The sequence below is a fragment of the Aythya fuligula genome, chromosome 5 (genome assembly GCF_009819795.1).
Source record: "Aythya fuligula isolate bAytFul2 chromosome 5, bAytFul2.pri, whole genome shotgun sequence".
NCBI lineage: Eukaryota > Metazoa > Chordata > Aves > Anseriformes > Anatidae > Aythya > Aythya fuligula.
The window spans coordinates 25,448,408-25,462,288 of NC_045563.1; the positions used below are offsets into that span (position 1 = coordinate 25,448,408).

Here is a 13,881-nt window from a genome sequence, read left to right on the forward strand (position 1 = left end):
TTTTTCCATGGCCTGTGTGCCCTGGCCACTGATAAGACTTGACAAAATGGTGACTTTGAAGATTCACCTGCTTTGCTTCCAGCCACTAAATGCCTGCTCCCTGCATAGGCAAGGGAGGCCACATCACAGGGCGCTGTTTTATGGGGGTTTAGACGTTGCTTCTGCCTGCATGCCTTCTGAGAAGGACCTGCTCACCTTTAAAACCATTTCATGCCTAGCTGTATGCAGGTATTCAGTGCAGGCCTCTCCACCTAGTTTTTTCATGTGTTTTATGCTCAAGAGTTCTCAAGCAAGCAGTTTTGATCTCATTTCTGCGTGTTACAAGGTAAAGAAGATTCCTTTTAGAGATACAGGGGTAGGAAACCCTAAATGATCAAGAATTCTTGGGCTTCTGCTAGGGTTGGGAGGGCATGAAGAAGTTATTTACTTTTTGGTATGAGCAGACAAAAAAAAACAACGTTAGCGTGCTTCTTGTTAAAACATTCCCCTTTCTATCCTGCTGTTTGCTTCCAACATCTGTGGGTCTTTGTGGTCAAAGTTTTTCCAAGCTGTATCTGTTCTAGTGATAACTTACCCTAGTCAAGTCCCCTTCAGGTATACTTGCCACTATTTTTAACTGTGGTGTAAAATGGGCTTTCATACTGCCCTTAACACTAGAAGCCTAACTTGAATTTATTCCTTTAAGCTTTATAAAATACTTGAACATCATTTTTCTGTGTGTAATTAGCTTCATGAGTCAGCGCCTGGTCTTAGGTCTTGACATTTTTGGCGTGTGAAGTTTTTTTGTGTGTACTTGACCTTAGCTTTACTCCAGAATAAATATTTTAAGCTGTTAGTTGTGTGTTGTTTTTTTTTTTGTCTTCGGTCTGAGACTAGGGGGCAGGCATAACCAGCACGGAGAGAAGTGAACTGTATAAACCACAATTAGAACTGCAGTGCACAGGTGTCTGAAGATCTTATACAATTGCCAAGCTATTTGTTTCTCAAATGAGAGGGGCTTTGGGAGTATATTTTGGAGAATAAAAGGAGCAGAAGGCCTTCCTTTTCAATGTTAGATTTTTGTTTGTTTCGTTTTTGAATCCTAGCTTGAATTCTTCTAGACTTATCCATTTGATATCTCTGCAGAACCAGCATAACGAATGGTTGAAAGTAATCTACTGCAGCTGGTGATGGAATTTAAAACTGCTCTCAGATAGGAACCTGCATTTAGGAATAAGAATTTCTTGCACTCTAGCTTTTCTTTGAACATCAAATTAGGTCTTGTGGTTGAAAAATCTGAACACCAACATGCAAAGAAAGATGACTTGTAATACTAAAGGAGAAGGGTTATGGGTGAGTTCTGCTGCAGATACTTGAGGATCCTTTTGGGGAAGGTAGGCATCTTGAATCTCTATGCTAGTCATATGCAGAGCATTATTGTAATGAAAAAACAGTGAAGTGAACAAATAGCTCACAGTACACGGCACTCGATGCATCGAGAGCCCCAGCGTTCACTGTATTTTGCAATTTAACGCACAATTTTTTTTTAGTTCTGTATTTCTGTATGCTCCCCTGTGTCAGATCTGTATTCTTGGGATGTGCGGTTCCATTAAAAAATAAATAATAATCGCAGCCCCCTCTCCCCCCACGTACACTCATTTTCTATAATATGGTAATGATATCACCGTAGCAGTAATTACGGGTCATCTTCATTTCTTTCATCTCTGCTGGTTCTGATGGCTTCATTCCTTTGACGGAGAAGATTTGGCTCTGGGTGCTGTGATTATTTTGTTAAGCATTATTCGAATAGACAGGAGTGAGAGAAATTAATCAATCCAAATGCAATTAGCATCATGTTTAACCCAGTGATGGACGTCTCAAGGTGAAACAGCCAGGGGAGTTTCAGACATTATTATTCAATCCAGTGGCTCTTATCTAAATTATAATCAAGAGAGGTTTTTATTGGCTTCACAGAGAGAAGATGTAACTCTTTCCCTGCTTCGGGGGTCAAAGGGATCAGGTCTTTGGCCTCACAGGACGTTGGCTGCAGGCAGTTCCTGGAGGTGGGAGGTACTGTAGGAGTTTCATTTAAAACAGGGGTCACGCAGGACAAAATACCTGCATGTCCTGGTATTTGTGACCTGGAACACAAGTTTAGTAGCTCCATGGGCATCGTCAGGGATGTTACTGCCCCTAGCTCCAGGTATTCCCACTGCCTGGCCTTGCCCACCTGTACGTGAATGAATGCTATGTGGGGGTTTCTGTGTTCAGAGCTCTGCACATCATTGCTTGCAGCTGAGTGCAAAGGGATTGGTGCTGCCTTGCAAGGTGGGGATGTCTGATTAGGAGAATTAGGTGATTGTTTTTGCAGAGATGGAATTTTTTTTTTTTTTTTTTAGAGCAGATGCAATTTTAATGTTCATTGATACTAACAACAACATTTTTGAGGAAATCTCAATCTACATGAAACAGATCTGTTATCACCACTGTGGATAATCCTGAACGAGCTCTTGAGTTGTCTTATCAGGTATACAATAAAACACAACTATTGTGCATGGAGAGAAATGAGACCAGATGAGGGCACATTAGGATTTCATGATTCAAGAAAGCATTGGGTCTTTGACTCCAGGTTCTTAAGGCTCCAGGTAGTAATCACTGAAGTATTTCAGTGATTTAAAACTTTATCAGTCTCATCTGTTTACCACTTCTCTGTCAGAGATGACCGCTTTCATTGCACGCAGGGAGGAAAACTCCATGCTCCTCACCTGCTCTGGTTCACAGTAGCTTTTGTGCAAGCCCACCTTCTTCGGCATTTCAAAACAAGTCATGCCAAACTATGTACTGGAGCTGAAGTAAGGGTAAATTCTGCTGTCTCATCTACCCAGGGAAGGACAGTAATGTTTTGTACCAAGGGTGGTATTAATATTTTAAAATACTGCAGCAAGACTTCACAGAACTCATCTTTCAGAGCCCAAATTCTAGCACTGTCGCTGACTCCTTTAGCATACATCCGTGCATCATTTCTTACTGACGCTGTGACCCCAGCTGTAAGATGGGAATTAAATCACCAGATGTCTCAAGAATATTATGAAGCTTCATAAACTTTGCAAGTGCTTTGATACTGATTATTGAAAGATGCTATGGTATCGCAAACTTATTTCACCTGGAGGTTTATGCTGAGTCTCTGTCATCTTACCTGAAAATTGTGCTTCAGGCGTTCTAGATGATTATGCTGGTATTTAGTAAAAACAGCATCACGGTTTCTGAAGCACAGGTTTGAGTGACTATACATTGCTTTTATCTTCTTTAAAGGCAATTGGCATTGCTTCTGCTAGCCACTGCTCTCCTGGGCTGGCAGTTCCAGCTCTGTGGAAGTGGGCCTGGTGCAGGATTCACTGATTCATGTTTGACTGAGGCCTACAGTTGTCAAACAGTATTTCATTTGACAATTACATTAAAAGAGTATGAAGTTAGCAGAGTAGTTAGAGATCTTTTTGTGAAGGAAGAGGCATAATACAGTGCCAACAGGCATTTTTGGGGTCTGTTCTTCCATAAGTATGCATTGAGCCTGGGAGTCAAGACCAAGTCAGAGACAGAGATGTGAACATCTTGAGCTCTCTGATGATAGAAGTTGAGATTATGTTGGCTTGCTAATAATATTTTCCTGATTTTGGCTAATAAAGACCTCGTTTTCTTTTGGCAGTTGCTTAGTACTAATGTCAATCTTAACATGTTTTTGCTGTTTTTAGATTGCCTTCTTGCCTTCACCCCCGGTGATTGATTTTATTTCCCTTCCAAATGCAATGGTAGTCGAGAGCAGCCCAGAGATTTGGCTTTGCTGTTGGCTTTCGCAAGTCCTGTCAAGCAAGCCTCCCACAAACTCCTGGCAGAATCCTCTATGGCTTTTTGTACATCCTACCTACTAAGAAAAAGAATTGTTGTCTTATCCTCATGTTGTGTTAAAGGACAAAAGAAGTAATTGCCTGAAGCATTATTCACTTGTGATGGAAGGGCTAAACCAGAGAAGTATTTTGCTGTCTCTGAGCAATTCATGTTCTTTTCCCTGAACTGGTAATTTCCACTGGTAGCTCTTCACAAATAAAGCCCTGCTAGTTTTGTTGGCTCTGTAGTGCTAAGACACAGCAGTTTGAGTGCATGATTGGCACTTTAGGGGAATCCTTCTGTGTTGAAAAAACAAGTTATTTCGTTACCCTAAGCACAATTGTAGGGATTGAACAGGAGGAATATTTCAACTGAAAAGCTAACAAAGTATGTCATTGCCCAAAGAATGTAGCATTCAGTGTGATCCTACAAAGCATTTTACAGCTAAAACTATTTTCTGTTCGTAGGGTATTAATTGCATTTCCATATTTTCAGTAGCAAGGCATTTAGATACTAACATGGCTACATTTTCAGGTCAGAGGAGGAGCACAGTCAAATTTGCTCAAGTTGTAAATTGTGGGGAGAGCCAGAAAAGTGTCTTTGGCAGGGTGACTTCATTTTAAAGCATCCATGATTTGAAGATGCTCGCAGGCTTTGTTTTGAGATTTTTAGGATAAGCCCAGAAACAGTAAGCAGTGGAAGGGATCACAATCATGATAAATGTAAGATACAGTTTGTAACACATCTTTTGTGTAGACTTTGTCACCAGGTCTACACTTTTATTTGAACGTGTTAAGAACATGTGTACGTGTGTGTTTGTGTTGCTTAGGGATTCTCCTCATCAAAAGTTGCTTATATAAGTGAAAGTCACTATTTTTGTTGCTGGCTTTATAGCAGTAAATCCTTCCATTATTTCTTGGCTATCTGGACCTTATGACACAGTTTGTCTTGTGCTGTCATATGTATGAGAAGGCTTTTTATGGGGAGCAATCAGCCTGGACCCCAATCTCCAGGACAGTGTTTTTTCTAATTAAATTGTCACTGGAAGGAGTATCTGGAACAGCAGTTTTCATTTTCTATCAAGGAAAAAAAAACATTGAGTCCTTGTCATTTGATTAAAAGTTACTTAACCTTTAAATTGCTACAGATGTAAAGATAACTCTGAGTTTCCAATGTAATCGCCTCCAAGTTAAAATCAGGAAAATCTTCGTGTAATGAAACCCATATGTCATAGTGAAAGGATGCAAAGCACTGGCAGAGTGGGCTGCTCTCGCAGGAGATCTGCACCCAATCTTGTTAACCAGGACTGCTTTTGGTAATCCCTCATCTCCTCACTTGTAGGAAATCAATCTGTACTACTGAATCTTTCAACCAGCAACCACAAAATTTACTGCAAAGAAGCAGCTTGGGGACAGTTGTAGTAGAAAAGGAGCCCCAGGCAACAAGACTAAATGCAGGATTGAGGGATTGAAGTTCTAAAGAGGAGATTATATTAAACCTTATTCTGCTCCCCTATCAAGTAAAAATCTCTCCTTCTCCTTTCAGCCTCAGTCCTCCCTGTCCGGTACCTGTTCTTGAGATCTCCCAGGCAGCAAACTGACTTCATACTGCAACATTTTCTGTTAATGATAACAGCCCGATACCATTTTCCAGTATAATTCTCTTTCAGAGAGTCTGTCCAGCACTCAACTTCCATTGGAACCAGTGCTGATAACGTCTTAAGGTGTTTTTTTTTTTTCTTATGGTCTTTGGTACCCTCTTCTTCCCCCATAACACGTCTGATTAATTTGTATCCAAGCTATTGTGATCGTATCCATTGTTGATTTCCTATTGTTGTAGATGCACAGCCAAGGCAAGGCTGTAAATCGTCCCCTGCCATGGAGATTCATGTTTCTGTGCCGTGCTGCACAGCCTCTGTAGTGTCTGTTCGCTGGGACAAGGAAACCTGTGCTGAAGCCCTCTCTTCGCTACAAGTCTGTAGTTTAAGCAACCATTTTAAGGAAAAATCCCCAAGGTTGTCTCTACAGTTTTGTCCAACCTTTTAATTAAAAAAAAATCCACCTCTGTCTACCATACAATGGGCTTCTGCAGGTCCCTTGGGGTAGTTGTTTAACACAGGTCTTGCTGTCTCTCTTGGATTGTGATCGTATTTAGAACGGGGGCAATGGTTTATTCCTTCACAAGCTCTTCCTTCACTCCAGCAAGCTCCAAAAGGCCCAGTTGGAAATGATATTGCCATTTTTGAAGATTAATTTCTCAGAAGCGACGCTGAGTAGAGGAGTCAGTTTAGTATTGGAGGCTTTTCAGTGCAAAACCCAAGCTGAAGGCATACCCCAGTGCAGATCAGAGAGGAACAAAGGGGAAGGAGTAGCCAAGACGTTTGAACGCAGCACCGTGTAATATGTATTTGGCCTGTGTTTACCAGGAATACATTGAGCTGGGGTTCCTGGGCAGACAAGAGAAGCAGCTGAAGCAGGGAAAACAAGATTGTTAATGTTTGTGGAAACTTGCCCTTAGTTTGGCTGGGATTTGTTTGTGGTACGAGGATGTTATTTCCCGGCCATTTTCATACATATACAAAGACGTAAGGTCCTTTCTTTCAGCTTGGCATCATATCTTTAAAAATAAAGCCCTGTTGCGAGCCTGAGTATGTGAGGAGAAGAGGAATACAGAATAGCAGAAGGCTGTCTCCTGCTCCTAATGGGATTTTGTAGCAGCATGTGCGAGTTTGTTTTAGAAGTCAGAAATGAACAGATGTTGGTATAAATTACCTCTGTGTCTGATGTCTTGCAAATTAAAAGCGCGGTTGGCATCACTAAACAATTTCACCAGGTTGGGGGGGGAAGCGGGCGGTGATTATTGTAGCAGGTCGGTAAGAATCTTTAAGCTGCGGCAGAACAGGATAGCAAGGATAAAGGAATGAAGAATAAAATGAGAGGTCTGTGAATTAATCAGAAATGTTAACATCTCCGATGACAAGTGAACAGGAGGGCACGTGCTCTTGGAGCAACCCCCAACCCACAGTAATTTCGCTCAGCGCACAGAAGGAGTCTATGCTCTCTGTCTGATTTATAGGGTGCAGCCTCTTTGGGGGAACGGAATTGTCATGCATTCGTATATCTCCTATATGGGACTTGCGCTCAGAAAAACTTTCCACTCTATCAGCTGTAGGTGGGTTTGGTGATTTTTCCGTAACAGCGTTTTAAAACCCTGCGCTGTCACCGGTGCAAGGCAGGGAGGTGTCAAGGAACCGGTGGCGAAAACCTGTTCCTAGCTGAAATGTTGAGAAACCCGGATTTTTATTTAATCATTTTATTCGTGCATTAAAATTTAGTTCTTGATAAAATAGCAGTCCACTCCCTGCCCTTCCGCAACACCTTCTACCAATGTGTCGTGTTAGCAGGACTGAGAACTGGAAGCTGTCTTGCAGATGGGGAAGTAGAGGAACAAATGAGTAAATGATGTTTGTGGCAGCTCACCCTGAATCAGAAGCAGAGTTGGGAATGGATCCCAGATGACATAACTCACAGCTGGAGGCATGAACCAAGGGAATAATGAGGTGATCTGCTTGAATCTGCAGGCAGCCTGAAGCAGTAGCTGCCTGTGGGGCACGTTCCCAGCAGGGCTGTGGGCTTTGCAGCCTGTGAATATCGATGTGTGCTGGGCACTTCCTAACACTAATTGTTTTACAGCGTTATTGTCCGTGATGACCACACCTCATGCTACAATTTTGGGTGGTCAAGTTAGAATGTAATAACAGACCAGGCTTCAAGGCACAATTTCTAACCTTTATATGTAGAATAACAAAATGCCTTTACCTGATGGTATTAGAGTATCTTAAGCTAAACACTTATTATTACATTTATTTCCATTCAGACAGATAGCGAGTAATGTCAAAAGAAAACCTAACATCAGCAACAAACCCACCTCTAGTTTTTTATGCTAATTGTCATTGCTGTTGTTCCTCTCAGTAGAGAGGTCAGGAATTGAATGAATAAAACAGAAAATTAATTCCTGTCTCCGCCTTTCAGAGTCTCTAGGCTAGGTGTGGGAAACATGCATGCTTTCATCAATCCTGTGAATAAAAACCTCCAGGTTTTGATGGCTGTCGGTCCTGCACAAAGCTCACACCTTTATGTAAAAGAAATGAAGGGAAGCTCCAGTGGGAAAATTGTCTCTCTCAAGGATTCGGTCACTAATCGTGCTGTCTTTAATGCATTGTGTTGTATTGTGAGACAAAGATAGTGTTTGGGCTGCTCTGCCAGCTTGTGAGCTTATGGGCTCACAAGTCAGAAATGTCTCATGCAGAAAAGTGGCTGTGTAAACCCTGCTGTAATACAGCTACCAGAGATTGATGGTGCCAAGAGAGAGAGAGACATATAAACCTTGCCTTGCTGTATTAAACATCGAAGGAATGACAATGCAGAGAGAGCGAGAAGACCAAAGCTCTATAAACTTTACTTTATTACACCATCCATAGATGAACTGCGTTGAAGGAATATAAACCCCATTATATTACAGTATCCAGGGACTGACAGTGCTGAGAGAAAATGCTGTCTAATTTCTGTTGAAGATCATAGCACCCAGGGACCAATAATCCTGAAATGGAGAAAGAGAGAGTTCCATAATCTCTGACGGATTATAACATCCAGGAACAATTGCTCTGAGACGGAGTGATGGAGATCTGGATTATACCATTCAGAGAAGGATAGTACAGAGACAGAAAAGGGATGCTGCAAGAGCATAATGCAGTAGGAATAGAAAGAAGAGATTGTATGTAATGAAACACGGGAATTATTGCTGGGTTTAGAAGATTCTAGGTCTTGTCGGCATTTCTAGATTGTCAGGAATTCAAGCTGGAATGCAGATTTATTTATTAAATAAAAAGTCATTACTATTTGTATAAATACAAATTAAATGAATTTCTTACCCTCTGGTTAAATACTGCAAATTATACAATTCTGTTTGGATTTCTTGACTGCTTTTCAATATTAATCTTTTTTTTTCCTCCCTTGTGATTTCAGCTAGAGAAATGACTCGAGGAAAATTCCTGAACATCCTAGAGAAGCCCAAAAAGTAGCTGCAGCATCTGGAGTTGGGACAAAAAAAAAAAAAAATACCCCAACTGGATCCTTCTACATACTGCGGATCCAGATGGACCCCAGAACTTCTAAAGAGAAGTACAAAGCTCTTGCTCCAGACCTTCAGAAGCTAACACCTCTTGATTCCACAGCTCATCTCTCTGCGGGGGAGACGCACAGGTCACAAGGACTGCGATTGATTGCACTGGAATTCAGACTTCATCCAACCTCAAGATACCCAACAGGAGGATTCGACCCTGGCGTGCGATGGCAAAGTGAACAGCCGTGGTGTCCTTATTCCATTGTTCTCAGTGGCAGCACCTCTTTGAAGTACCCAACAGCTCTTTGACACAGGCCAGTGTGCATCGTGGTGCATTGGCCTTCTTGTGTCTCTTGTCTTATGTGCATTGCTTTCCTACGTGCAATTTCTGTGCTGAATGACTTGAGCAGAGTTTGGGGTGTAGATTGATAGCATTGGTTCTGCAGGATCAGATGCTTTTAGTTATGTAGGCCAGTGTAGTCTGTGCATTAGATTCCAGTTGCTCACTGCCTTCAGAGAAACATGCCTGGTACTCTTAGGAAGGATCTTTAGTACATTGGTCCATGCGTTTCACGTGGCTTGTATCAAGTGTCGTGTGTACCAGGAGCTGCATCTCGGTGCTAAATGATTTTCTAGTGAAATCTAGACTGACAGACTGCAGAGAGTAAGAAGTGTTACTGTACCATGAAGGAAAATGTCCCTCAAGAAACTTGAGCCTATACAGGAAGAAGCAGCTTTGTCAGTACCCCTGCAATTCTCAGTGTGTTTCTTAGAAAGCCAGAAACTGAGGGAAGTTAAGAAGTTGAAAGGCAGTAATGTTTTTGGTACTCCAGGAAGGGACAACAGGCGTGTTAACCCCATTGCAAGGATATTCTGCTCAAATGGAGTCTTCACACTTCTGAAAGTAATCTTTCTTGGTATTTTCATTACTTAGAAAACAGCAATCTCAAAACTTGCTTCACCTGCAAAAATAATATTTTAAAGAGAATTTTCTGTGACCCGGTCTCTTTCAGCACGTTATCTTGGACTTTATTTGTCCTATAGTTTAATGTATTTTCCTTCTGTTAATGCACTTCTGCATGTTCATTCGTGAGAAGTGGTAAAGAGCATGCTGAGATTTTATTTTATTTAAGAGAATAACTTTTTTCATTTCAAACTGTTTCCTTTTCCTAGGAAACTGCATTTTAAGCATTAAAAAATATGTTCCTCTTTCTAGGGTAAGACATAATATTGAAACGTTGGATAAAGAGCAGTTTTTTCCCCATTTAGAAATGTTATTTTTAGCACACAGGCTTTTCAAAATCTGACATTTCCCAGACAGTAGTCACATGTGAGAGGAGAAATGACTTGGAAATAGTACTTGTGCCTCATCATTAACAGAATGTCCTTAGAGCATTGCAAATTTCTGTCTTTGCAGAGAGAGGAGACTGTTTTCAGGTGCATGTGCAATAAAGAGGGGGAGATTTTTAATCAAATAGACTACTCTGAATTTTTACTGAGATGATTGTGGCCATTTGCTTTGCAGTCTGTGGCCTTGGTGATTATCAGCGAGAGAGAGACTCATTTTTGGACAGCTCCTGTTAACTATTTTTAAGCAGTTAAATTCCAAATCCCAGAAGACCGTACAGAAATACTGAATATTTAGGTGTGTCAGGAGTGTGATTTTAAACTTATTGGATTTATTTCTATACTTCTATTTATGCAGGGCTCAGCTTAACAGGACCTCCATCCCTTGAGAACATGAGAGATAAGTTGAATGTGAAGAGAACCTAAAAGTGCTAATTCAGAGACAGAGGAAAACTGTTGATGCAAACCAATGTTGATGTAGCTTTAAGTATTAAATTACGCATTTTGAATGCAATTTTAAGCTTGTATACTATATATAATATATATACACACACATATAAAATAATAGGATACTTGGTCTGTATCACTAATACGAGTTCATTTTATAGAGGTTTGATGATCCAACACATTAAGAAATTGAGATCTGAAAGGAGGAGGAATATGAGAGAAGATAACAAAGCTTGGCATGGAAGTATATGTATATTTTCTAATATGTTCAGCAAAGAACTTCAAACTTTTAGTTTTTGGTAACGTATACATATTTTAAAAGGAAACAAACAGAAAAGCCTTTACCATGCAGTAGTTATCCTCTATAGGGCAGCAAACAATATATGCTTTAGAATTGGTATTTATTGGCTTGGTACTTGTCATCTGTTAAGAAGAGTCAGTGCTGTATTTTTTTATTGGTAATATTTATATGTATTTTTGTGTGTTAGCTGGAGAATTGTAATCTGTCTGTTACTGCTCTGTGGTCTGATAGTAAACAAATGCAAAGCTCAAAGAGTAGTCTGGGTTTCCAGAAGAGCCCCCTGAGATGCAGAATCTGTTGCTTAGTCACCTAGGCAATACTCTTCTATAGGCTCTTCTTCACTGTTAAGACGTATAATAAGGAAAACATTGCTTATCACCACCTCAGTTTTCAGCCTGTGAATGTTTCATCCCCATCAGTAAATGAATAGATGGCAATATCCAAATGGCACTAAAGATTTTCATGCATATTGACCTCTTCCATTTTTTTCTTCAGTGATGTCCTTCCCAACATCACTGTAGTCTCTGTACAAAAAAATCTGGGTGACTTTCTAGTGCTGATAAACTTTAAATATTTTGAAATGACAACAAAAGGTTTTGATAAATGATGTGAATGAAGAGTATAATAAGATCAAAATTTGGTAATAATATTTGAGCTCATGCATTGCTTTATAAAGTGTTTTTGTGTATTGGTATGTTAAATGTTGTTGTCAGGCTCTTGGAAATAAACCCAATGTTTTTAGTTCCTATTAAATGTCAGTTTTGTATTAAATGCTTAGTTGTAAAGGCTGTTCAGTTTTGGAGTACCAAATGCTTTGTTTTTTAATCCAACTGAGAATAAATTCTCGTCCTATTAATCATTATCAGAATAAAAGTCTAATTGCACTGGCAATGGAAGAGGGCGATACTCCATTCAACTTAGTGCTTTGCCATTGCAAAATTAACAGTTCTGGAACAATCCTACAACCCAGTTTCTCGGTTTTACTTCATGTTTCCCTGATCAAGTCACCTAAAAATAACAGATTCTTAAAAACTGACTAATCCAATGCAGAGATAACATTTGAACGTTATTCTCTTTTGTCTTATTTTTGTTATATAAAAAAGTAACATGCTATTACAAGGCAAATCACAAGCCTGTCTTACTTGTAATGTTCCATCTGATTATAAATGGTTGTAGACACATCGGGAAGGATATAAACAAAGGGCTTACACACAGATTTTGCTTTAGGTTAGCTTCTCCAGCAACCTGTTTTAGAGACTTGCTGAGCTAGTAGTTGAATCTGGTATGCAGTAGGCCCTACCCTCATCCATTTGTCTTAGTCCTAATTTGTTTGTACTTCTGGCCTCTAAAATGCCCTGAGAGTGAATTCCATAATTCAGTTATACAAGTCAATTGTTTTAATGTTATTGTTAGTTTTAAACCTGCTTATTTGCTAACCCCATTTTGAACCTTTCATTTCTTCTATTGTCAGAAGCAGGTGTGTTGTTTGTTTTTGTTTTTGTTTTTCTCCTGTCTGTGCACTATTCATGGTTTTTCATCTGTTATGCTTTTGTTCTGTGGTTATTTTAGTCATCCTCCAATTGTCTGTCTTCTGTTACAACTGTTCTGAGATGCCTTAATAAAAACTGCAGCGTGTTCAGTGGGGGCATACTGTGGAGGGGTATAAGTCGTAATTACAGCTTGTATTTTGTTCCTCCACTCTTTTCTCCCACATCATCATGAGCTAAATCCTGTTTTGTGTATCTCTAAGAACAGGATCATCACTGAGATTTGCAGTCTGTGCGTGCAGCTGATCTCATCTACTTCATCTTCACCCACAGTAACTTGTCTTAGGTAAACAACACTTTTTTTTCCAATCATGATGACAGTTGTGCCAAACGTTTTGTGTTAAGGAAGTGATACTAGGTAATTCCATCATCAACCTCTGTGATATGTAACAAATAAATTATATCTATGTATGGTCTAAAAGCCTGGTCTCTTAGCCTATCACAAATTCAGTGGCATTGCGTAAGTATTTTTATAATACTTCTAAACTAATATTAACTTCTAGACATCCATGATCAAAAGAAAAGGCAACTTGCAGATTGTAGCTACAGGAAATACACCAACTAATGGTTCCTCTTAAAGATGAGCCCCTGGCACCACAGAGAATCCAAAAAGAGAAATACATCTAGTCTCTGTGTGAGCTATCTGCTTATGGCACACAAATTATATAATATGAAAAAATAATCCTCACTCTCCTTATTCCTTAGTGTTGTGTACCCATTTCATTCACTATTCGGTATTGACACTTTTTAAAAAGTCATTCAATAATCAGTCTATACTGGAAAAAGATAATTCATTGAAAAAAAAATTCTCAGAATGTCCTGTCTGCATCTTCCAAATTGCTGTTGGACAGAAACTTCCCATGGCCCAAAAAAAATGAACGGAATGGATGGCATTAGAATAACAAATGCAAATTCTGTAAATATATTTCTATAGTCAATGCAGTAAAAACATCCCACAGCAAAAATACCGAAATGAGTGGTTCCTACGTGCACATCCCAGCCTATACATCAGCCAGTGTGCCAAATACTTCCGAAGATACTGTATGTATGATGCCAAGTGTTATCTATCTGAGGAAACATACTTGGAAATAAAAATAAAATGTGTGAGATTATATGAGTTTTCTCAAATTTTACTAAAAGTCTTTCTTGATTTTCCCTAGGACTATTGTGGCTACAGCTAATTAAAAAATAATAATAAATTAAGTTTGTCTTCCTTATTTTTGCCTGGTCTTTCAGAGAACTGCCTGTAAGGAAGGT

General features: G+C 39.7%; 1 protein-coding gene across 1 annotated transcript in view; it reads left to right on the top strand.

Moving 5' to 3' along the window:
* Positions 1-8,989, top strand: part of LIN52 (lin-52 DREAM MuvB core complex component) — a 40,419-nt gene extending 31,430 nt beyond the window's left edge. Inside the window, exon 6 of the mRNA XM_032188245.1 lies at positions 8,886-8,989. Within this exon, the coding sequence (XP_032044136.1) occupies positions 8,886-8,941 (56 nt within the window). The 3' untranslated portion in view covers positions 8,942-8,989. The remainder of the gene's footprint in view (positions 1-8,885) is intronic.
* The last annotated feature ends 4,892 nt before the right edge of the window (positions 8,990-13,881 follow it).